The sequence below is a fragment of the Camelus bactrianus genome, chromosome 3 (assembly GCF_048773025.1).
Source record: "Camelus bactrianus isolate YW-2024 breed Bactrian camel chromosome 3, ASM4877302v1, whole genome shotgun sequence".
Classification (NCBI taxonomy): domain Eukaryota; kingdom Metazoa; phylum Chordata; class Mammalia; order Artiodactyla; family Camelidae; genus Camelus; species Camelus bactrianus.
In genome coordinates, this window is record NC_133541.1 from 17,191,885 (window position 1) to 17,218,090 (window position 26,206).

The 26,206-nt window shown below is 35.7% G+C and overlaps 1 protein-coding gene across 1 annotated transcript in view; it reads right to left on the minus strand.

The window, feature by feature from the left end:
- The window catches only part of CDH12 (cadherin 12), an 864,393-nt gene that overhangs the window by 77,868 nt on the left and 760,319 nt on the right, over positions 1-26,206 (minus strand). Inside the window, exon 7 of the mRNA XM_010955574.3 lies at positions 10,709-10,828. Coding sequence (XP_010953876.1) covers positions 10,709-10,828 — 120 coding nt within the window. The remainder of the gene's footprint in view (positions 1-10,708; positions 10,829-26,206) is intronic.

The following is a 26,206-nucleotide window of genomic DNA, read 5'->3' on the forward strand; positions in this document are numbered from 1 at the left end:
GTTTTGTTGGAGGTTTTGAGGAAGCTCCATGACCTGGCCCACGTGGACAGCTGCAGGAACAAAGAATTCTTATACCAAGAAGTTAGCAACAGTCACCACACCCCCTTCCTTGTTTTTTAGTATAAAAGGGGCCTATACTCTGACTGTAGCAGGATAGTTCTCCAAGACATCAGTCCGCTGTCTTCTGGGTCTGATGGCTTTCCGAATAAAGTCACTATTCCTTGCCCCAACACCTCATCTCCCAGTTTATTGGCCTGTCGTGTGGTAAGTAGAACTTATTTGGACTCAGTAATAATAATTCTTCATTCTTATCTATTTTTTAGGACATACATATCACTTCACTTTTTTAAGCACTTGAAATATCTTCTTTGTGTATTTTATTTTGACTTTCAGGATTCATCTTACTTATTTTAGCCACACATTCTTCTTTTCTTAGGTCTCATTTTGCTTTGCCATTGCAGAGATTTTCCCTCCCTTGTCATCACGTTACCCCAGCCTCTAATGGAGAGCTGGTCATTTAGAGAAACTCAGTACGAATGTGTGGACCATCTGACTAGTTCAATGACTGGCTAAATGAATGAAGGAATCTATGAATAATTTATAATCATGAATCATGTGATATATATGCTTATTTATATACCCTACTCATTTTCTGCCCTTGTGTCCAAGCATAAAACTAATTTATTTATATTTATATTTATTTATAGTGAAATAGCTAAAACCTCCTGGATTTATGGCAAGCAAATTATGAATAAAATTTATAAAAAATTCCAATCTATATCCAGCGATTTTAGGGAGGGACTGCCGAACATTTGTCTTAAACCCATGTGTCTTTGAAATTATTATTTCTTAAACAGTGTGGCATATATGAGCAACAAAGTTAATATCAACTGTCAACACAAAATGTAACATCCAAATCATAAACTGAATATACATGCTCATTTTATCTGTTCTTTCTGCTATCAACTTACCAGATGATGTTCTGTTACTAATTCAGACTTAACTACAGCCTAAGACTTCTTCTGGCCCTTGGTAGGAAATGGCTGCCATAAAGGCATGTTCCATTTTTTGCTACTGCTGTTTCATCCTTGCACTGGTGCTGACACCCTTTTACTTCAATCTGTTTGCTCTCTCTTCAGCTTGGATTCCTGATGTCTCATTTCTAAGTCTCCTAACTAAGATGCTACATCTCTGCACCTCAGTGGTCTGGCCCTACATGCCTCAAGCTATATGACTTCAGCCTGCTTTGTAATATTTCTGTTTTCCAGATAAACGCCTGGGTTTAATTCGTATTCATGCTGTATGATGTTGACCAGATTTATCTTTACTCAATTCATTTCCAATAAGTATATATGAATAATTTTTACTTTACTCACTTCAGTTCTAATATGAAAATTTATAAAGTTTCATATATATATAAACTTGATTATATCTGTAAACATTAAAATTCTATGAAAAAGAGAGCAAGCAGGCATTATTAGATTTATATTTTTTCTGATGATATTGTTAGAATTTTAAGACCGCTAAGCACTCTGCCCTCCTGCTCTGTCTTGTGTCTGATAGGTGATCTACCGGCTGCTTCTAGCCCCCCTTTATGTGTAATGCTGCCCAGTTGGGAGGCTGTCAGAATTTAGAGAGGAAAGGGTGGGAGATATAATTTCGAAGAAAGTCTCCTCCAACGACCATAATGTGCTTCCCCTTCCCTCCACTACTTCCATTAAGAACCACTAACCCAGAGAAAAAAAAATAGGCATTTGTGGAATTTTTTTAGAGTTGAATCCAGGGAATCAGGTAGACTACAAAGCTCACTGTGAGTAGTGAATCCTTAAATACCGCGGTCACTGAAAAAGTCTGGGGAGAAAAATCTCCGTTTCAAAAAGTTACTCTTCTTATGGCCACTGGTTGTGTCTTAACTGCCTAACACTTAAAAGCAAACAAATAAAAATGGAGCGAGGAGGAGACTTGCAAAGGCCTGGCCTAAAGTGCTTCCGCAGCAGAGCGTAACCAGCAGAGGAAATGCTGCATTCTGTTATTGCGGACCTTAGACTCAGGTTCAAGTGGCCATCTCTGTTTTTCAGTATTTGCGTACAAAGATACAGCAACAGCTTTGAGGATAATAATTTAAACTTGAAAAGAAAAAAAAATGCACTTTATGAAACATTATAAATACTCCACAGATACTCTACAGTAGTAATACCACAAACTTGAATGAACTTGAAATAATTCTGAAATAAATCCTATTTTTCAGGAGAAAAGGAGTAGGTAGGCAAGTATATGCTGAATTCTGGCATGATTTGAGTGTCTTGTACCCGACCTGATGAACTTTCCGACATATACAATCAAGATAATTTGAGTAAAAACAAGAATGAGAAAATAGATTTTATTTCTGCCAGTATAAATGGAAATATATGATTGAGAGGTGTGTAACCTTAAATTAATATATCAAAGGATACTAGTGTACCAGGGGATGGATATATTCTCCCTTTGCAATCACCCTTGTGTTGTTTGCATTGTATGTAAGCCCCTCAATTTTGTTGGATCTAAGCTTATTTTGTAAAAAATGGATTAGATAGGTGGATAACTTTGAGATGAAAATAATGTAATGCATAAAAAATCATAAAATATTACATGTGATACTTAAGGATTTGGTTTTACCTGAGTTTTTTTTTTTTTTTTCTTTTTTCTTCTTCTTTCTTTCTTTCTTTGTCATTGTAGGGAGGTAATTAGGTTTATTTATTTACTTGGAGGTACCGGGGATTGAACCCAGGACTTGGTGCATGCTGAGCACTCAGTCTACCAGACAGCTATAGTCTCCCCTTACTTGGGTTATTTCTTGAATTGAGTGTTGAATTGCAGGGTTGAAACATGGGATGATAGATTCAGTCAACACTTGTACTAAATAAATGTTTCATTCAGGCACTATTCTTAGGTTTAAAGGTATAATGGCAAACACTTCATCTGCCCCTCCAAGTCCACTTTCTATACTTTTCTAGACTTCTCTCTGCTCTCTGGCTTCCAGTTGCCTTATGCCAATGGGCAGGAGATTGGATGGTGTAAGAATAATGAAGTTGAGTTTTTCTTTCCATGGATCCTCCACATCCCACAGTCTCTCCTGCCATGTTCTCTGCCTGTGTCTCTATCCCATCTCCTTCCTCCAATCCCAGCATGGTAACTGCAGCCATTTCTTATTTCTTCTCCAGAGTCTGCCCTATCCCTTCTGGCTTCCCTACAATCTGCACACATTTTAATAAAGAGTCCTTTTATTAAACTAATCTCAAATTGCCCGACTGGGTATCACCTGTTTCCACGTGGGATGATAATTGATAAGAGTCTCTGTACAAGGTTCTTTCATGGGATGCGCATTTAACGGGTATGTGCTCATGTGGAGTGGTGAGGAGGCCATAAAGAAGCACTTAAATAATTAAGCTAATTTCAGGTGGTGATTAGTGTTATGAGGAAAATGAAATCAAGTGCTTCTGAAGGTAGTATCAGAAATGTCTTCTCTGAGGAAGGACTTTGGAGCTGCAGCCTCAGAGAAGTGGAAGAGGCCAACGTGGCAAGAACACAAGAGTGGAGAATCTTGGGGAGGGAAAGAAGGAAGGCACTGCTTGTCCAAAGCATACGAGAAGAGCCTTCGGAGGCTAATGTGGCTGCAGCACTCCACTGTCTGGAGGGATGTATCAAATAAGAACACAGAGAGTGACAGAAGTGAGATAGTGGTTTTCAAAGATAAGCAAACCCTCTGTGAAGGCATCTTGAAAAATCCACAAGTAGAACTACATCCAACTGAAAGGCTTCTGCATAGCAAAAGGAATAATCCACAAAAATGAAGAGCAGCCTATGGAATGGGATAAAATATTTGCAAATCTTCTATCTGATAAGGAATCCATATCCATAACATAAAAGAACTCATGAAACTCAACAACAAAATATCAGATTTAAAAGTGGGCAGAGGAACTGAATAGAAATTTTTCCAAAGAAGTCATACAAATGTCCAACAGTTACATGAAAAGGTGCTTGACCTCAATAATTACCAGGGAAGTGTACATACATCAAAACCACAGTTTGTCACCTTTTGGTTGTTAGAATGGCTGTTATCAAAAAGTCAAGAGTGAGAGATGACAAATATTGGCCAGGATGTGGAGAAAAGAGAACACTTGTGCACTGTTGGTAGGGATGTAAATTGACAGATATAACCACTATGGAAAATAGTATGGAGGTTCCTTAAGCAAGTAAAAATAGAAAAAAATATGATTTAACAATTTCACTTCTGAGTACATATCCAGAGGAAGTAAAAACAAGATCTTGAAGAGATATCTGCACTTCCGTGTTCATTGCAGCATTATTCACAATAGCCAAGGTATGGAAACAACCTAAGTGTCCATCAATGGATGATTGGATAAAGAAGATGTGATATAATGGAATATAATTTAGTAATTCATTCATGAAAATGAAAAAAAATTCTTTCCATTTGCAACAACATGGATGAACATTATGCTAAATGAAGTAAGACAGAGAAAGACAAATACTGTATAATATCATTCATATGTGGATTCTGAAACAGCTGAACTTACAGAAACAGAGTAGAATAGTCGTTACCAGGCGCTGTGGGGTGGGGGAGATGGGGACATGCTGCTCAAAAGGCACAAACTTACAGTGATAAGATGGATGAGTTCTGGGGATCTAATGTATAGCGTGGTGATTATAGTTAATATCACTGTATTATTATATACTGGAAAGGTGCTAAGGGAGTAGCTCTTAAAGGTTCTTATCACAGGAAGGAAATGGTAATTATGAGACATGATGGAGGTGTTAGCTAACACTGTGGTGGTGATCACTTTGCAATATATAAGTGTATCAAATCAACGTGTTATATACCTTACTTACACAATGCTGTAAGCCAATTATATCTCCATAAAGCTGGTAAAATGCTAACTATTAGTTTGAGACTAGTCAGATAGATGGATGGATAGATAGATAGAAAGATAGATTGATAGATAGATATAGAAAGAAAATGACCAACGGATGAATGGCTACATTCTTCATTCACTGAAGATTAGAGTCCAGAAGAGACCTGTTTGTTTCTCAAAAGAGCAGCCACAGCAGTGAGGTCTTAGCATGAAGCGGGTGACAGAGTCCCTCTAGTCTGAAATCCTCAGAGACTGTCCAGACCACTCAGATGAAAGACCTCACATAATCTCCACCTTCCCACGTGGCCATCTGATCTTCCACAACTCCCTCCCTTGTTCACCAGAGCCTTTTACCCTCTCTTCCCTCCGCCAGAATTGTTCTTTCTGAGATGTAACCATGAACAGCTACTCCACCTCCCTCACATCTGTTGTCAAAGCCATCTTCTCAGGACTACCGGTCACTCTATCTGAAATTCCATACTGAATTAGTTTCCTCTTGCTTCTGTAATGGATTTTTTTTAAGCTAGTACATACTTAAACAATATTAACAAAAATATGGTGCCCATGATTACACTGATAAGGTGTATAATTAAAAAAAATTGTTGCCAATAATGCATTTTGAGGACAAGAAGAATTACCAGGTTATCTGCAGTAGGAAGACAATTTAAAGACCGTATGGTCCAACTTTGCACCTATAACACACCTTAATTATTCTTTAGAATTTGGAAGTCACTTCCCCCAAAGTTTTTTCCTCAGAAAGTTTCCCCTCTCATCAGTCTACATCTAGCACCCAGAGGTCACACTACGTATCAGAACTGTATCCTAGAAAACCCAAATGTAATCTTCTGAGGACCTGATCTCCTCCCCCACATAGAAGAGGATCTATTTGAGGATGGACTTGATTCATCTCAGTATCCTGGTAGCACAGCACCTGTCAGGCCATTGGTTAAAAATAAATATGCATCAAAGGAATTAATTCTCAAATCCAGCACCACGGGCTCATCGCTCATCGTCTACTGTAACACTTCCAGTAATGTGAAGCTCACAATCTCAGGAGGCGCCCTTCTCATTTATGGACAAGCATTAACATCTTTTTTGTTTGTTTGTTTTGAATGAAACCAAAATTCTTTCTTCCTGTAACTCCTATCAGCCACTGATAGCCCTCTTCCTCTCAGGTAGCACAAAGCATGGCTAGTTCGTCTTCTACACGACAGCTCTGCAGCTTCCTAAGGGCATGTACCACGTCCCCCTGGAGCATTTTCCTTTTGAGCCCAGATATTCTCAGTTCTCTCTGCTGATGTTTGCATTCTGTGGTTTCTAAAATAAGGCAGGTGAAGTTCACACAGAGTTCTCATGAACCGTGACAAGGCAGAGTGCAAGGAAACCATTGTCTCCAGAACACGTTTAGACACGTAATTTTACTACATGTGTTAAATATTTCAAAGTAGGGAACAACGTGTGTTGTTTAATCTTAATTGTTTCCCAGACTCATTTGTCATTCCTTCCTTGTATTTACTAGCATCCACTGCTTTTCCTGCCCTTGCTATATCCACAATCAGTCCTGTTCTTAATGCAAAAAGTATTAAAAGAGTGATTACTTTGTGAAGGCAAGTACTCTTATTTCACTCTTGAACATAAAAGAGTATCAGTCTTTCTCTCACCAGCACTGACTGAAGTGTCTTGAATCTTTTACTCTGAAGACTTTACTCTGAATTAATATGAAAAGCGTGTTCAGGCCATAAAACATATTTACATAGTAGTTTATATAAAGAATTAGCTCAAAATACAAAGATGGACCCATGCTTTAATTTTACTCTGGAGTTTTAAAACACTAACATATTTTTTTAAAGCTGAAAAGAGTAAGTATCATAGTGGAGGGGGTTTTACTTAGGATATAAGCTTGAAGATTATAATCTTTAAATAAAAGGTGTAACTGAATTCAGTGAGGTTCAGAAAGCTTGAGAAAGTGTCAGTTCTTCCAGTAACTTTTATCGGATTTCCCAAACAGAAGCTAGGTCAGAATCATAGAACATGAAATATCAGACTAATGAATATAAGGGAAAAAAAGAAAGGAGCTCATGCATGCGACTCATTCTCACTCAGTTGTTTGCATATCAGTTCTATAAATGCACAGGTAAACACAGAAGATGAAAAACAGAAAATACAGAAGAATAAAAATATGCATTTTTGACAATGCATATAAATAAAAAGACATGGATGCAAAAGTTCTGGAGATGGACGGTGGTGATGGTTACACAATATAGACACACATAATGTCATCAAATAATACACTTTAAAATGGTTAAAGTAGTAACATTTCTGTTATGTATATTTTATCATGATAGAATAATTTAACGTTTGTAGATTCTTTAAAATGTTGAGCTAAAATAGTATTATAATGCTTTCTCAGGTAGAGCTCTGATTATTTAGAAAAAATCAACATATTATCACCACATGATGCACAAAATAGCACTTTTTACTTATCCAACTCAGACTGGATTTTGAATCATTTAGAGAAAAATTCAAATACTTTAAAGGAATTTTAAATGTAAATCAAGTCATGAGATCAATCATATATAGTAATGTTTGTTTTCCTAAATGGAATAATTCTATTAGCAATGCTATGGAAATACTTAATCACCTCAATTTCATGTATCAAATAAAATATTACAATGCCTATGATTTAACATTTTATAGATTATAAATGCTTTCCTAATATATAACAAACATTAAGTGTAAAGTATATATAATATAATAATATGCCAATTAGACATTTTAATATTTTATAAACATTCAGTATAATAAGGATAAATTTTATTTAATGTTTTATAAATCTACCTACATTTCTGGGTTTTTAAAATACCATTTAATAATTATTTGAAGCATATACATGAATGATTGCAAATTTTAATTCACAATAATTAATCTCTTAGTTAAGCCAAATAATTGCCATATTAGCCAACTTTAAAGAGAACTATTATTTTAGGGCTTATGCCATAGAATTCATCAATTTATATCGCTTATAAATAAACTTGCTGTGTTGATACCTCGGATAGAGATGCTAAGACTGCTTGTCAAACAGCAATACCAATAATAACATTTTAATATCTCATTCTAAATTAATAATAAATGATGATATTTATTTCTTCATAAATATTTAGACACCAGAAGTTTTGATGAGACTCTTCCTTTAGAAATTATTTTAAACTCTATTTCACACTCAAATGTGGAAAATTTCAGATAATATTAGTTTTTCATGCATTTTATTTAATAATAGCAAAAGGAATCATGAAAGGAAGCTATATGGCTGGAACAAATGGAGGCTATTTCTGAGAAATTGCAATTATCCTTGATTTTTGATTTACTTTTCTCTACCGCAAGGTGATAAATTTGACAAAACATCTTCTTAATGGTTTCTGTGCATGAAGAACTAGTTCTCATTGTATTAATGAAGTCCCTCATCATCCACTCTTTTCCTGTCTAGCGGTCTGGGGCGTTGTTAGTATCAAGACTTCTGTCTCCAGTGAAAATCAATGCTTCAAAAAATCCATTCCATAGTTTATGCCAGAATTGTTTCATCTTCAGTTCTAAATAATAAACATTATATAAAAAATATAAATGCACAATTATAAAAGCCATATTATGAATATACACACTTTTCTGGAAGACGGTACTTTCTAAAGGCATTAGGATTCATCTAAAGTTTGTGATGAACAAATTAGTCAAGGGAAGAGCAAGTGTTTGATTCTTATAACTGCTGTCTGTCCAGCATTCATTTGGCCAAAGCAATTGTATTTTGCACCCATGCTTTATGCTGAAATTCATCTTTATGTGATCTTTATCTTGCTTTTTTTTAGTTAGATATTGTCTCCATCTGTAGTTATTTTGCCAATAATAAATATCTGATCTTTCTTCTGCCACATTTATTCTGAGTATAAACTCATTTACTCTAAAGAGTTAATTACTGCAACTCAGTAAGTATATTCTAATACCAAGCCTCTTTCCTCACCCATCTGTACATACCTTCCTTTCTTTTTCTCCCATCCTCCCTGTGAGAAATGCTCCTCTGAGGCTGAAGTGATCTAAGAGAACTATTTCATCAATTTGGAAAATAGAATTGTACCAGAAAAATAACCCATAATGTCCCCATCTAATAAAAGGATGTAGATAATCTCTTCAGTATTTGTTTAAACATTTGGTCTATTGTCCAAACCTTCTTAATCCCTCTGCAGCTTTGTATGATCATAAACTTAATTGAATAACTTCCCCAAATTTTTATCAGCAATTTTTTCCCTTTTTCCACAAATATATGATTTTTTCAAAGGTAAACCACCACCACCACAAAACTTCCTTAAAACTTGTATTGCCAAACATTCTCTTCTCTTATCTTCACTGCCTACTTCTTGAAAATAATTTACATTTTAGGTGTAATTTCCCCATCACACACTCTTAACATTCGACACTCTGGCTTTTGGTCTCTGAGCCTATTTCCAAACCAAAAGAGCTTCTTTGTCCTAAACTTTTCTGGACTTTCTTCAGCACTGACGTTCTTCTTAAAGGGAACGTCCTTACTACAACCTTCTCTTTTTTAGGTTTACAAAAGGAAGCAATTCCCAGCCTCATTCCCTTAACATTTTGATGGCTTGATGAAGAGGGTGAGAAGTGAGGAAAGAATGGCAGATTCACTTGACAGAAAGTTTGCAGGTTCTTTATTTCCACTTAATTGACCTTTTGTTTACAGGCAACATCAATCCATGGTTAATTATTAATTAACCTATATCTAATTGGTATTCCAGATTTTAGCACACACTTTGGAGGAAGTATAAATTTTTAAATGTTTAACCCATTTGCACGTATAGTGTAGGAAGCAAATACCTCTTAAATTGATGTAGTTCTTTAAAGATCTATTTGCAAATTTTAATAATAACTTAGTTTACTTTAAACTAATGTAATAAACAAAGTTGAATTCAATATGCAATATACTGTAATGCGTTATATAAGAGTTGATAAAACAACTGTCATCACGGAGTTTCTGCTTTTACTGTGACATGGAACACCTGCTTTGATCACTGGTCAGCTTGACTGGATCTCCTTAAAAACTCTCCTCATTCAAAAACAGATTCTTTAGAAACAGGGGGTGCTTTATTTCATTTTAAAGGGAATACAAACTCTTCCTGCGGGTTCTCCTGCCTTCCTTAGATTCTATATGGGACATATATACTGGGCTTTGAAAACTGGAATTTAAATGGTTTGACTTAAAAATGAGTCTGGCTTCAAAAACACAGACCAGAAGAATGAGTGATCTTGGTGTTTAAAGTTTGTCAGCCCTCTTCTTTCCCCTACTGGAAGTATAAGTCTGTATTTATCCAAACTCACCATCCAGAACCCTTGATGAAGATAAGAAAAGAAGTTCCATAATATTGGGTTGATAAGGCCCCAAACTGAATATTAGTGAACCCGACCAAGAACAACCCAAATAAAAAGCAATTTTAGCCAGAAGAAACAAAAAACTAATATGCCTGGACTTCTGAAAATTTAAAGTAAATCATACAGAAAATTCCTAAATAACAAATTCAGACTTTGCACATACAGGTGAAAAAATTTATATTTATACCAATTTCAGTCCAAAGGACTTAGTTCTGCAGCAGCAAGGTAAGGTCCCATCTTCCTTCCAGTGGGCGGCAGCACACTGAATCTTTATTGCAGTGTTAGAATAGGCAACTTCCCATGCCAAGATGTAATTAACATTTAAATATTTGAAGGGGAGGTGATAATGTTGTCTCTAATAAAAAAGTTACCTGTCTTGGGATCAATAGAGAAATAAGGTTGTCCCTGAAGAATGCTGTAAACGACTCTGGCACTGTTTCCATATGTTGGGTCATCTGCATCCGTGGCCTTGACCTGGAGCACATATGCACCTGGAAAATAAGACAATATGACTCTAGCATCTCTGTTTTACAGAGCTCAAGGTCATGTCTTTTATCTTCTGGACTCCATTTTCCTTTGGAATTTGGCATTAGTTAATTCTGTGGGTATATGATGTCACTGAGAATAACTTAAAGATTATAACCAAAATGTTGGGCAACAATATTAGCTATTAATGCAAATGATGCATAATTTTAATATCTTTTTAAAAGCTGGGTCCATGGGGAGGGTATAGCATGAGTTCCTGGGTTTATTTCCCAGTACCTTTATTAAATAACTAAATAAACCTAATTACCCACCCCCCCAATAAAAAAACATTAAAAAAAAAAAAAAAAAAAGCTGGGTCCATTTCCAGTAGCTAGATTATTGACTTGAGAGTCATCACAATAGCTTTATTGATTTGGACACCAAAGAAAACTTGACACTGCTTACATTAGCTCATCTGCTTATTGCAGATGCTTTAACTGCATGATTGAGTATCAGTAGAAAAGCTAAAAGGTTTAAAGGCTTACTGAACTTTAAAGGGTGTAAGTAATTTGCAATTGCAATTTAAAAATCAACAATTACATACTAGCTTAGGAAGCCTTTAATTAGGATGGAATAGTTGAGAAAAAGAGAAACGGAAAATAATTGCAGTTCTAGCAAGAGAAGTATCTTTATGCCTCCAGACTGAATTAACCTAAGTGTTCACTGACATAGGAAAACTTTAAAGGCAATCCAAATTATCTGTAGCTTTTCTCATTTTTTGATACTTGGCCATATTACTTATGTTCTAAGAGAATATGATGGGAGATTTTTTTCAGTATTTTTGTCTTATATATTCATAGTCATAGTTAAAGTTTTTGCTAAGAACTTTTTGGGTATCTCTTCTTAATGTCCATACAATGTTACTATTCTGAGTTGCGAACAAAGCAAAGTCAAAAGTATCAAATTTAGTATAAATAAAATAATAAGTCGCTGATGAAGGAAGGAAACGCCTGCTGATCATAAAGGGAGTGATATGTACATCCAAGCTTCTACAGTGGCCAGAACGCCCTTCACCTCCGGGAGGCATTCAGTATAACTGCTTACTTTTGAGAAAGCAGAGTTTCCATTCCATTCAGTTTCTCATTCAGGCTTTTCTCTTAAGTCAGTGCAAACTGGGAACAAGCTCAGTATTAGGTTTGCTCTAAAAGGTAAGAAAATGAATCATCTCCACCTCTACTTTTTTGTTAACTGAAGTGTTAGAAGGTGAAAAAAGTACAAAATCATAATTTTCGGCAGATGACAAATGCTTTATCTTAGGATGCACTGGTGAATTCTAGCTGTATCAACAGATGAAACATGTGGTTTATTACAACAGCCTTTCCCAGGAAAGTAAACTACTAGAAGGAAAGTAGGCAAACATTTCTAAGAGGGCAAGACTGATAACTGAGGCACCCATCATCATCCATCATCATCATTATTGTCATCAAAATATTTGCATCATCACTAGTAACTGACAAATAGGCACTGATAGGCATCAGGGACATGTATTAAAGATTCCTCAAAACCATGTCCTCCTTAATGCTGTAGGCATGAACAGTTGCAAGAGTAAATTCCCTTCTTTCCTTTCGTCTTCTGAGTAGCAATTTTTCCCCCCAGAAAAATCACTCACCTGAATCTTCGTTATCACTTCATCACACATATGTAAAGTCTACAAACACTAAATAATGCCCAATTCTAGACACAAATATTGCAGTTGAAAAATCTGTAAATTGTTTTACTTTGGGGATATCTTTGAAGAAAATGTTTATCTTCTAGAAAATATGTAGTAACAAATTTCATAAACTTTTATCTGTCACCATAGGCTCAATGCAAAATAGAAAGATGAATCAGATAGTATCTTTTCTTTTACATTTTTGTTGTTAATATTAATATGAACCTTCATTAAGAAGGCAGAAAAATATTGTCTTCCAAATGTACATTAAATTTTTGTTAATCACTTTTAAGCCCAAATATTAAAGGAGTGAATTGAGAAGTATTCCCATAAGTTATAAAAGCAGCAAATATGCATAATTCAATTTCACTTTGTCCAACTGTAAATGATCCAACTCAACTGGGTAACCAAAATAATGGCACTTGTTTTAACCGCAGTATCATATATAGTATCAAAAATGGTCATCTGCTCAGCTACAGTAGAGATTAACTCTGGTTTAGTGAAAAAGCAGATTCCAGTGTAAGTTATCCACGAGTACTTAGAGCTACCTCTATAGGTGTTTACAAAAATGCAGTTAAACATTATTACATCAGCTTTTTTGCTGGCTGTTCCATGGCTTTCACCAAACTAATGCAAAAAAGAGATTTCATAATCTCTTCATTAAGAAGACTCAATGATTTCCTGAAGCAGATACATCTCCAAAGACCTCCTTCCTCAGTGCTTGCAGAGCGCACCAGTTCCTGACACTACTAAACATGAAGTACCCAAGAGGTAGGAGCAGGAGGTTGTGGTTGGGAGCATGTTTAGTGTGAAACAAGGAAATAACATAGTCAGTGACATCCACAAAAACAGGAGTGGTGTTCTTGTGTGTAGCAGTCATCCTGGAGTTTGTTCTCCTATCACTCAAATCCAGGTGACAATGGAATCACTCTAAATGCTGATGATCAGAGAGATTGTAACTCGCAAGGAAACCATTCCTTTACAATCAGCTGGAGATGAAATTCAGAATGTGCAATTGAGAGAATTGGATCACGTCAACTTTCCACGTAACACTGCTCTGATCAGCAGTAAATTAATTAGTGTAATTTTAAGTAACAGTTAAAGCTAATATTAAAACAATTATTTGATAGTAATAGTTCAATTCTAAATTTTAAGTGGTCAAGGAAGAGAAAAGTAGATCACTCATTGAGAGTTATATAATCCTCATGAATGAAGAACAGGCATTAGGAGAAGCCCATGCGATATAAACCACAAACTAAATAAGGTTTTCATTAAAACACCTAGATAGCTGTGAGTTAGAGTTCAGATAAGAACCAAATTAGATATCAGTTTAGTATACACAAATGTATATACTAAAATATATTTGAAAAACTAACTCCAATAAACCTTTATACCACCATAAAATTCTGAATAAAAAACTTGTTAAGAATACATTGCCCACATGAATTAAATTAGTCAATATTCTTTAACCATTTTTCTTGAAAACACCAATAAAAGGCATAGCATTTGATTTAGTATTTCTGATTTGAGAATTCATACACATGTCGACTTTGATCAGGCATAACCCATACACAAACACACAGAGTAGTGTGACGGTTTCTAGGGACTTCTCTCAAAGTTACTAGCATGTATTCATCCATTCAGTTAGTTATTCTTTTAACAAATATTCACTGGTTTCCTATGACATGCCAGGCACACTGCTCAGGGTGCTAGGAAAACACAGTAGAAAAAATTGAGGGACCCACCCAAGTCCTCAAGAATTCTATCTAGAGGGGAATGGTAAGAGAAGCAGATTTTAAAATAAACAAATATATAGATGTAGTTGTAGAGAGCTATATAGCTATAAAGACAAAGATACAGATGTAGATATAAATGTAGAGAGCTATGATATCTCATTATGGTGAGTGCTAAGAAATACACTGAAGCAGTGTAAGGAAGTAGAGAGGGAAAGATGAGGGGCTGTTTCATATGGCGATCAGGAAAAGCAAACTTTAGGAAATCTCATTTATGTGGAGACCTAAATAAAGTGAGTTTTTCTTTTTCTTTCTTTTTTTTTTTTTGAAAACTCAGGCCATGTGCCAAGGCAGTTCTAGGTACAAAGATGTCCTGAGGCAGGGGGCTTGCTGAGTGTTGAGAGGGACCTCAGGGGCCCCCTCACTGTAGACTGAAACATGATGAAAAAGAGAGGTCATGGAGGAGACACCATTTTAGAACCTCTTTCAGGAATATTCCAGAATTTAGCTACCCTTCCAGCAACTATTCATCTCATTATAACTATCTATCTACTTAAACTACTAACCTATTTTTTCAATTTTTATTTACATGAAGGAGATGAAACTACTCACGTGTTCTTGAACCTTACTTTCCTCAGTAAGTAACATACTGGGCAGACATGTTACAAAAGCATATAACCATTATTAAAGTAATAAGCACATCACCCTCACTTTTAAACACTCTCCATTTGGTGGGCACTCCATTTAGACAATTTTGTGAGATTTTTTTTCCTATTACAAACAATTTTGCAGTTGGTGAATTCTTACCATTGGGATCGCTGGGTCTAAAACGTATGAATTCAACATGTTGATAGATATTGAGGCCAAAACACTGCCTCAGTTTACATTCTTACCAGCCCAGCGTATTTTCCAGCATTCTCACCAGTCTTCATCGTTCCTATGTTTATCTTTTCATATTAGGAGTGAACTCCCCCTGTGTTTATTTATCATTTTTATTTTGTGTATGGGGGAGTGTATGTAAGCTATATTCGCCTTCTTAACCTGTTCTGCTTTTGTAGTTTGTATCCATCTATTGGAAGTATCTTCACTAGCTTACATTGACTTAGCTTATTAAAGATTAGTTTTTAATTTTGTGGTCACTGTAAGTGGTGTTCCTTTATGTGTATTTGTTTATCTATATCTGCATGTGTGTATACCTACCTTAAAAATAGTATTTTACATTGATGAGATTAGGAGGTTTAATTATCTCTTCTTCTTAAATTCTACACAATGAGCATGTGGATTCTGGAGCCTAGAGTTGGCAAGCCAGCTGTCTTTCATAACGCAACCACACAAGGGGTACTTCTGCTTGCATGTGCAAAGTGTAATAGTTATTTATGCTTTATTTGATTTCATTAAAATGAATATTATCAATGGAGATAAATTTCAAAAATAGTCTGAGATTTCACAGTGTCTGCATTTCACAATCGAAGAATTGAGGCCCAATGATATTAAAGTCATTCTTACTGACACTGAAAGGCATTCTCGTACGAAATAGTAGAGAAGCAGGAGTGGAACTGAGCCCAACTGTCTCATGATTTCAGCTAAAGTGGGCAATTCATTCCTTCTTTCAATCAAAAAATGTTCAGTGGTCCCCACTAAACACCAGGTACTGCTCTCAACATACAATAAAAAACAATACACTACATAATAATTTATTCTGTCAAACACCACTTCCAGCATGACAGGCTTCTATTCTATGTATTTTTTTTGCATTTAGGTATTAAATAAGGAAATCTGCTAAAATACATTGAAAATATAAGTGGATTATATTGAATTTATGGCATATATATATATATTTCCCAGATGTGTAAGAACATTCTATTCATTGAATATATTCTTTGAATATATTCTTTGCTTTTTCGTTACCCCTGCAGCTGTCTCAACTGGTTTGGATCCTCACTCTCAAGTGCAAGGTTCAAAAACATCTTATTGCTTCCTTGTCCAGTATCTTTTACACGGACTGTCAGAGTCGTTGTCCCATAACACAAGATCATCATGTTACTCTCATTCATTAAAAAAAAAAGTTAGGATTAGGAAAAAAGAAGCACTTCTAATGAGTTTCTATTCCTGTTGAAAGAAACAGTATCTAAATTCACTGATGTGCTATGAATAGCATGACATGAATGAGTTTCATTATCCTTCCCAGATTAACTTCCAGCTGCGTGGCCGAGACCCCATGAAGTGATGGTACATACTCATTCATTGTTTATTTGAGGCTTTCACACCTCTGCACTCCCGCTCTGGTGAGCCTGCTACCTGTAGGCCATTTGCTTCCACCATGTGGGGAAACCCTACCCACTTCTGATTTCCCAGCTCCACTGCCACTTCTGTGAATCCTTATTTTTCTGCTCCCAAGCAGAAATAATTTGTCCACTTCTCTGTCCTCCCACCAGCCTCAGCACATTTTAATTTTTTTGAAACTCTATACATCATGTGTTCTTCTCATGGACTACAAAGTGTTTTACATCAGCAGCCTTTCCACATTCGTTCTTTGTACATCTCACATCTGTAGAAGTAAGTCCCAAATAGATATTTATTGGTGAATACTTATAATACTCACATGTACACACAAAAACACAAACACTAAACACACAATATTCTAAATGGGCAACCTCACACCTCATTATGGCCTTTAGAGTCTTTTTTAAACAGTAAATTGGGAGTGTAACTTGTCTGGAAGTTCTAATGTACATCACTGTTCACATTTAAGAAAGCAGAATCAAAAATGAATGGTAATGCATTTTTAAAAAAATCACATAAGCAAGATTTAGTCACAATATGGGGCACAAACCTAAGGGAAGTCAAGATAAATTTATTCTCTGAATTATGTTAACCCTTGTCAGGACTGATTCATAACACGATGAGAAATAAAAATTTAATGTAGCATATCATTTTCTCTTTGTCTTTGCCTTATGTATACACTGCATTATAACCAAGAAATTATAACAATTCGAGTTTAGAAGTTATAGAATTATAAGTATACTCAAATTTGTGTTCAAACAGGATTGAACAATAAATGTACATTTTACAACATAAAGAAGACATTAAGCAGCAGAGAATGTAAAACTGATTTTCAGAATCAAGTCGGGTAGAGGGAGTAAATGAGTGTGTGTGCACACGCATGACGTGCCATAAAGCCATAGGATACTATAAGACGTTGAAACATGAGTTCTGCTAAAAGGGAGCTTAATTACAAAGTAAAATTTAGCACAGATGCACAGCAGGTACGCTCAGTCTTTAAAGGAACTGGGTCTTTAATCAATTTTACATTACATTTCACTGCACTGCTTGTGAACACTTGGCTCTTAGCTTCTGTCTGTGGATTCTCTTATGTTTGCTGCTTAAAGTTGTAAATGGCTCCTCCGTCCTCTGTATCTGCAACCAGGAGGGAATATAGAGATATTTACAAGGATTATTAGGAACATGGATTTCTGGGGTCCGTCCTAAAGTCTGATTGAATTGTTTTTAGGTGTGGCAGATTTCAGAAATGCTTTATCTGAAAGTGGCTCCAATGAGCAGCCCTGGTGGAGGAGCCCAGTCCTGCACAACTTCTCTAGCAGATTTCTCCAGTGAGGAGAGACTACGTCGCTTGCCATCATGTTCGCCATCTTCATCTTGGGAGTCATGGTGCCCACGCTTGAATCCTAGATCGACCACTCGCTAACTGTGTGACTTTGAGCAAATTACTTAACCTCTGTTTCAGTTTCCTCATATTCAAAAGAAGTGAAAAAAAAATAGTACCTATTTTCTATCAGTATTAAATGAGTTAAAATTAATACAGAAATAGAATAAGGTTTTCCACATAGCATGTGCTATTTGAGTGTGTGTAAAGTAAATAATACGTACTCACTGTTTATTCTCCTAGGGTGAGAAACTCTTAATGTGTAACACTAGTATGACTTCTATCTTCAAGTCCCATACCTTAATATTCAAATACTGATCTGGATTTTAACTCCTATGTGTTAGAGAAATGTGACTTTGAGATGTGTGTTTAAAATACATTAAAATGCAAACAAGCAGACTGTGATGATATTGGAGTACTTTATGAGACACCCAAGAAAGAAGAGTTATATACTTTTCAAATCTGCCTGAAATAATTAAAACTTTTAAGGATTAGAAAATATGTATGCCATTAAAAGTCGTCCAGAGTAGAAGTTATTCCCTCTTGAACTGTACTTCTAGGATCAGAACAGGCAATTGGTTTTTCTCTGCCCTCAAAGCTGACTCTGTTCAGCCTGGCCTCACAATCTTCCCTGGCACACGTAATGCTGTGACATCAACTTATAATTTGTTATTCAGTCAATGATCCAAAAGTACTCTAAGGTTATAAAACTTTCCTCCTAGATATGTCCTAAATATTTTAGACTATATATATTTACACCTTGTGATTCAAATGTGCTTTGATGGATAAGTGAATCCATTTTTATGAGCACTTTATCTCTCTGTTGTGTGCCAAGAATTTTAGACTGTGAACACCAATACAAATGCTAATGCCTGCTCCCGGTAACACATACTGAACCCTGACTTCAAGTGATGGTACAAGAGTGCCTCTTTCATACTTAACGCAATTTAGAAATTATTTTCACAGATGTTGTCAAGAAATTTCATAAAAATCATGATGAAATGTGAGTTTGGAATTCATTCACTCAGTGGCTCTCAGCTATAATTCAGTAGCTTTGTATTTCGGCTTGTAGCATCATATTTCAAAGGATAAAGAAATCACTTTTGATGCAGATGCATTTAGCCAAGGTATTAAGGACCAGTTAATCAGAGTTTATTTGAAACAACACCCAACACACCCAAAATGATTTGTTTTTATTTGATCGGATGATTCTGCCATGTTAAGAGTAACAAAGATTTATCTACCTATCTAGCCATCCAAACCATTTATCTGCCCACTCTCTCTGTCTCTCTCTGTCTCTGTCTCTCTCTACATATACATATCCATTTATAACTCTATCAATCTAGTTTTAGTAAAAGGAAAACTACAAATTACATATATATGTGTATATATATGTGGGGGGGGCGGGCAGTATGTGTATTGGTGGGTATATAAACTAGAAGTCAGAAGTATTGAATCCTAGAACCAGTTCTGTAATTAGATGGATATATGATCTTTTGCAAATTATTTAAATTTTGTAAGGATAATAATGTAATTTTAGTGGATATGTAATTATATCCCCCCAAATTTTAATCCCACCTAATGGGCAGCACTGTTCCTACACATCCTCGTATTTCACTGTCTCCCTCACACTGCTGGGTGTGTTAGGAGGAGCTTGACTCCCATGGAGACATTTGGTTCAAGTCTAAACTCACCAACTTGAGTCTTTTTTTTTGTCCCCTGGTTAATAATGGTTTGTTAAGGAATGTAAATATAACCCATTTCAAGCCAATAAAACCAGAGGAGATTTTTGATAAGACTTTCTAGGAAATGCTCTCTTTTTTCTTTTTCTCTGGACACTGGTGTACACATGGCTGGAACTGCTCTAATTATTTCAACAGCTTGGGGGAAACATGATGGGAGACCGTGGCACATGAGAGGCCACACACAGGAATCTCAGGAAAGGTCATGAGGAGTCTTGCTCTGAAAGGATTACAGCTCAGCCTCGAAGCATCTTGATGATTTGACACCATACGTCCAGTTTTGTGTGAGATTTTATACTTTAAGTTGGATTGGGGTTTTCTGTTACTTCCAAATTAACAAAATTTTGGCAAGTCACTTAAATAGTCTAAGTCTCTGTTACTTCAAATAAAAAAATGGGAGTATAAATAGGCAACTCAGGGAACTTATTTATGAGTTAATGCATGTAAATTGCTTAGCGTAATAACCGGCACATGGAGGACTCACATCAAAACTGTTATTTAAATTCTTCAACTTTAACTATAAAGCTTATTATGGGCTGAGATTTCCTTGTTTCCTTTTAATTCCAGTAACGTGTTCTACAAGTTGAAACAGAATCCAACCTTACCTCTTACCTAAATAACTTTTCCTTTACTGCAGGTCAGTCTTGGCGACAGGATTTTGAACGTATTATGGCTCTGTCCAAATCCTTCAGTGATATGTTATGAATCACTACACGCACTCTGAGTTCTTTCAAGACTGTTCATCATCTGATATCCATCCGTTTTCTCATTCTAAACCTTAACTCTTCAATTTCTCCAAACCTCCACTCCAGGAAATGTTTTATCCACTGTTCAACAAAAATTAGAGCTCTGCCAATTCATTTTTGGGTAATAACTTTGAGCCTCTCATCCAAGAACTGGAAACCTGTATCTGAATTCCATAAGGAGTTTGCAAAGTATATATAAAGTATATATATGTAAGTCACCTTCTTTTAGTTTCTTCCACTATTGCCTGCTTCCCAGTCACTTCTTATAATCCAGTCTACCGCTGGGAGTACTACAGACAAACTCATTCATTGTTACACTTGCACGGAATTTTCATCAGCTCTTTTTCTTAATTGAAGTCTTGCTTTCTCCTGAGCCTCCTAGCACTTTTAGGCATGCCTTCAGCTTCCCCGTACTGCTTCTGATTGACTGACCTTCCCTACCACCCCTGAAAGGGGCTCCTCATGTTTACCTGTCTTCTCTGAGGGAATTTAATTGGTTGATGCAAATCTCTTTTTTCAGGTTGCTTCCAACTATGTTTGGTTTCATCAGCATCATTTACTCTTGGCTCTCTGCTTTCTCCCTTGATCACCATTTCTTAGTCTTCTTTATGGTCCCTTTTCTTCTCCTTGCCCTTTAATCGTTCGTGCACCCCAAGGTTTGTCACTCACCCCATGTGCCTAACGCTACAATGTCACTCATATTTGCCTCTAGGTACTAGTGACTGGACCATCATTAACATTTTCCAGTTGCTTAAATAACAAAACTACATGTTAACTTAACCAAGATGTACCCAATTTCTTGGTTACATTCTAAATTAAAAAAAAAAAACAAAAAACGGTAACATTGTCTGCCTCCAGTCCAATCCCCTTTATTGGCTAAACATTGCTAAAATATGTTTGTCCTCTTCATCCTGCCACTACGCTTCTTCAAAATGTTACTGCTTGTCACCTGGATGATAGTGTTAAAATATTTAATAATTTCCCCTTTGCCCATTATCACACCTACTACATTCCCATTGTGTCCTTAAAGCTACATTCATCTTTCAAAAATGCAAATTTGATTTTGTCCTCAGCACCATCTCTAACACTTTTCGTGAATCTGCCTCTATTTACATCTCCAGGTTTATCTCTGTGACATTTTCTGCTGTCTCAATACAATATTACTTCCCTAAGACATAGTGCTACTTCATATCCTGCTCTTTATAGATGTGTTGTGGATATCAGACATGTCTCCTTTCGCCCAGGGGGACTTCAGCCCAAATTCAAGATGGCCTCAATAAGCCCCTCTTGCAGAAACTCATTTCCATATGTTCACAGAGAATCATGTCAGGTCTCTGACTAGGCAGCAAGCACCATACACAGTGAAGACAGCTTATGGTTCTTTTTTAATTCTGGCACCTGCTATGGAGTTTGGTACATAATCGGTACTTAACACATTTCTTTTGAATAAGTTAATTAAAAAATTAGTGAGTTTGGACTTTAAAACATTTTTGATTGGACAATGTTAGAAGTTTCCAGTGAAGTCTTTATTATAACCCTTGACTCAGGCCAAACATTCAACGTCCCTTCGTCTCAACATTTATGGTAGTGACGCTGCCTCACTGTTACAGAAATCAAAGGAGCAGCTTCAAATCAAAAGTGACTTGAGAGCTGTTAATGACAGTGGCCAAGGAATACAAGAAACCAATTACTAGCTTGTGAGTGATCCCAACACATCAACCCCTGCGAAGTCTACAGAAGATTATATGATTCTACTCTTAGGTTCAAGGAAGAGAATAACCTTTTGCAGAAGCAAGGACTGTACTGAGGTCCTGTCTCTGGAAAATCCATTACAATACAGTCGAGAACTTGCTGCATCAGTTCACATTACCTGGAATCAAGTGATCTTGATTATTGATGACTTCACAAACTCAAAGACATGTCACTGCAATATTTGCAGAAGTGCTCACAGATCCCCATGTACACTGATAGAGAGCATGTTCAGCTCTAAAGCAGCAGCAATTGTCACCATTATTGTTTAGATAATCTTAGCTGATGGAGAAAGATGTGCTATTTGTGTATTAGCCCTGTGATTTAATATAAACACTTTGTTCCTTTTGTGCTGTGATTCATTGTTGCAGTCATTTAGGCTGAGCTTGAATTTTAGTAATTGTTAAAGAAATAAAAGACTTGGACACCTACAGCACAGTTGACCCTTCAACAACGATTTTGAATTGTGCAGGTCCACTTATACGGAAATTTTTTTCAATAATTAATACTGCAGTTCTACACAATCCAAGATTGGTTGAATTCAGGGATGTGAAACTGTGGATAAGGTGGAACTGTGGATTCTGAGAGCCAACTATAAATTAAACCTGGATTTCCAACTGTGTAGAGGGTAGGAGCCCCTCTTCCTTGTGTTGTTCTGCTGGTTCTTTTAGATCCACTGTCATCCAGTTGATCAGGGAAGAAATGTACTGCAGCTAAACAAAATTCAGACTTTACTAGATTTCATTTGCCTGCTAATCATCTCCCAATTGATGAACAAATGACAATGGATAAGGCAAACAATTTGATCTCAGTTTTTATTCTTCTACAAAATGGGAGATTTGGAATAGATGCCTTTCGATTCCCCTATACAAACATATGTTGTAATTCTAGACAAAAGAGCCTGAATGAATTCATAGTCGATGAGGTTAAACTTTGATGGATTTATCAACTTTACTTCACCTAAGTTTCTATCAAATTTTCACTTTATGTAAGTTTCTGTCTTGAGAATGGAACCTAAGGATTGAATTTGAAAAAGTTATAGTTATATTTCTCATGGTGATGTATGGTGGTGTATGTTTTCATTTAGAAAAAAACTTTAAAAGTTGGACATGAGTTTTAAAGCTTATCAAAAAAGAAAAATAACATATGCATTATCATTAATGTATAGGATAATGATCTGTTTATTAACCCCTTTGAACTTTTCAGAGTAACACATAAAATGAAAGATAAAAAACCCTTATATCACTAAACTATAGTTTTAATGCATGCTTTACGGAGCATTGAGCTTAACTCACTACCTGCACAATATATGTCTATAACTTGGAAGCATTTCTATTACTTAAGTTGAAAAAATTTGATGTTACTTTAAAATACATGTTTGATTACAAAAATAGAATTAACTATGACATTATTTCCAAATGAAAGCTGTATCTTTTAATTCATTTATAAATCTATTATTTACCATGAGGATTCTCCCATTACACTAAAATTACTCCTTTTCACTATTTCAGTGAATATGTTGTTATATGGAGTGTCCCACATACAGTATTTTTTAAAAAGCTTTCAAGTTGTAAGCCAGCCATAAAATATAGTGCAGATTAAAAGATAAAAAAGGAATTAAAGTCTAAGAGAGAGTGAGTTATAGCTAGAAGGGGTTACTCATGAATTTCTTTTATGACCCAGCTGAGGAGACAGAGGAGAGATCAAATGAAAAGTGGGCAGACAGCAGAAGATGGTGGTCCAGGAGCACCAGAATATGCAGAATATTACGGCATGAATTCGACTCATATTTGACTTAAAAGATAGATTGAGAACTTGATGAAGGGCAATTTTTCCTGGTACAATTACGACTTATGGGCTCGTGGTTTTAAAAAAGCAGCTTTGGGAATTGCTCAGGAATACTGTGAGTTGTATTAACGAAGAAAAAAATGAAAATAAAAATAAATGGTGTCAGAATGTGGGTTCTTATCTCCCCCAAAGTCCTCAAGCTACACATTTAACAAGTTTCTTGAGAGCATGCTGCAACCCTTAATCAAATTGTTCATGTTATTTTGACCAACAGACAAAATAACTTTCAACATTTGGAGAAGACAATGTTAAAAGAATTTCTTCTGTCACAATACAAAAAACATTAGCTATCAACAATGAAATTGTCTAAATCTTAGCATATGATGACAACAAAATTAACTAGTCTTTTATCTCTCTACTTTTTAAATCTCCAATTCACTGGCTCTATCTCACCAGCTTGAAGATAGCAGGCAGGCAGATTAATAAGAAGATGGCAGGCAGACAATGTGCTGATGTTAATAAATGGCTGATAAAGCAACCCCCTCTCTCTGCATGATCATCAGTGGAAAGACCAGGCACTTGCGATGGCTGGAAAGATCGTCCCTGAACACTTAAAAACTGCCTTCCTGTGATTTTCACCAAGTTGTCCCCATTTTCCTCGCTGGAGATACCGAGGATCTGTAGCTTACATGATGACCTTTAAGTACTGGCAGTTAGCTGTCATGTTCCTCCTTATCTTTCTTCTTTTCTTCCAACTGAACACTCCATACTCTTCAACCATGTCTTGTGTAACATGATTTTTCACCATGTCCCTCTCGTTCTGCTCTCCCTGGTCCCTCCGGCACTGCTAAATGTCACTCCTGGTACTCAGAAATGAATTCTTGAGTTGTAGAAAAAGCAGTACCAGGTTGTAGGAGGCTGTCCTTTAATATTAATTTCATCAGAACTTGTACTAGGTAATTAACTATACTGTGAGGCACAAGAGCGAGGAATAAAACTACTCTCGGACCAGTGCTGAGGAGTAGACGGCGTAAGTGGGGATTGCCTCAAATCCAGTCTTTCTTCTCTTAGCCCCAGGTTATCTTTCAGCTTTTTTTTTTATTAGCACCAATTAATGAGCCAATTAATTGAGCACTCAGTCTAAACAAAAAGCCTGAGGGTATAAGATAAAAAAACAGAGACATTAAGGAGAGTCTGATAAGAGGGCTATGTTAGCCAGGTCTGGGGCAGGGTTCTACAAGCAAATATTTGGTTACGATATACTCAAAGGTTAAATTCTAAATTGATGTCAACCTAGTCATGTAGAGGATCTGAGAAAGAAAAGGAGGACGTATGTTTTCCTTTCTTTTTCCTCCCATAATTTTGTTTAATAAAAATTTAGATTATTAAATGTTTTTTTCTTTAAATGAAACATAGAGACTTAGATTTCTAGCTTTAAGAAGGGAATTCCTAGTTCACTGCACACACCTCTTGTGTTAGTTCATTGATAACATACTTCACTAACAACACTAGGAGATGGGGAGCACTTCAGTCCAGAAAATAATGTATAATGTTTCATCGAAATACAGAAGTAGGCAGAGGATATAGCTCAAGTGGAATATAGTGCATTCTGAGTACACACAAGGTCCTGAGTTCAATTCCCAGGACCTCCTCTAAAAATAAATAAATAAATAAATAAACCTAATTAGCCCTCCCAAATATATAAAAATAAAAAATAAATACAGGAGTAATATATCATTACAGAAATTAAATTCACTCATTACCTTAATATCTAGAAGCCATTTCCAATAATATTTTTAAGTTTTCTTGTTTCTACACAGATTTAAGTAAATTGAGGTCATACTATTCATAATATATTGTAACCTATGTTTGAAAATAATACTATATAGTGATAACCATTCGGCTTTTAAATATAATTGGATGACATGCTGTTAAGAAACACACAATATTTCATCAAATTAGTTATCTCACTGTTTTTTAAAAAAGCAATCCATCATCAATGTCATCTAATTTATTTCATGTTTTCACCATTATAAATAAGGGCACACTGTACCTCCTTGCATATGCAAATGGGTGCACGTTAGATAATTCATTTATTTCAAAGTAAGTACTAAGATTTAAAATAGAAAAAAAAATCTGATTGTATCTATGTCTATGTATCTCATTTATATCTGATCTGATAGAAAAATAAATGTATTTAGGGTGCTACCCATATATTTTTAATTAGAAAAATATAAGATCAATATGCCTCATTGTATGTAATAACTTTTA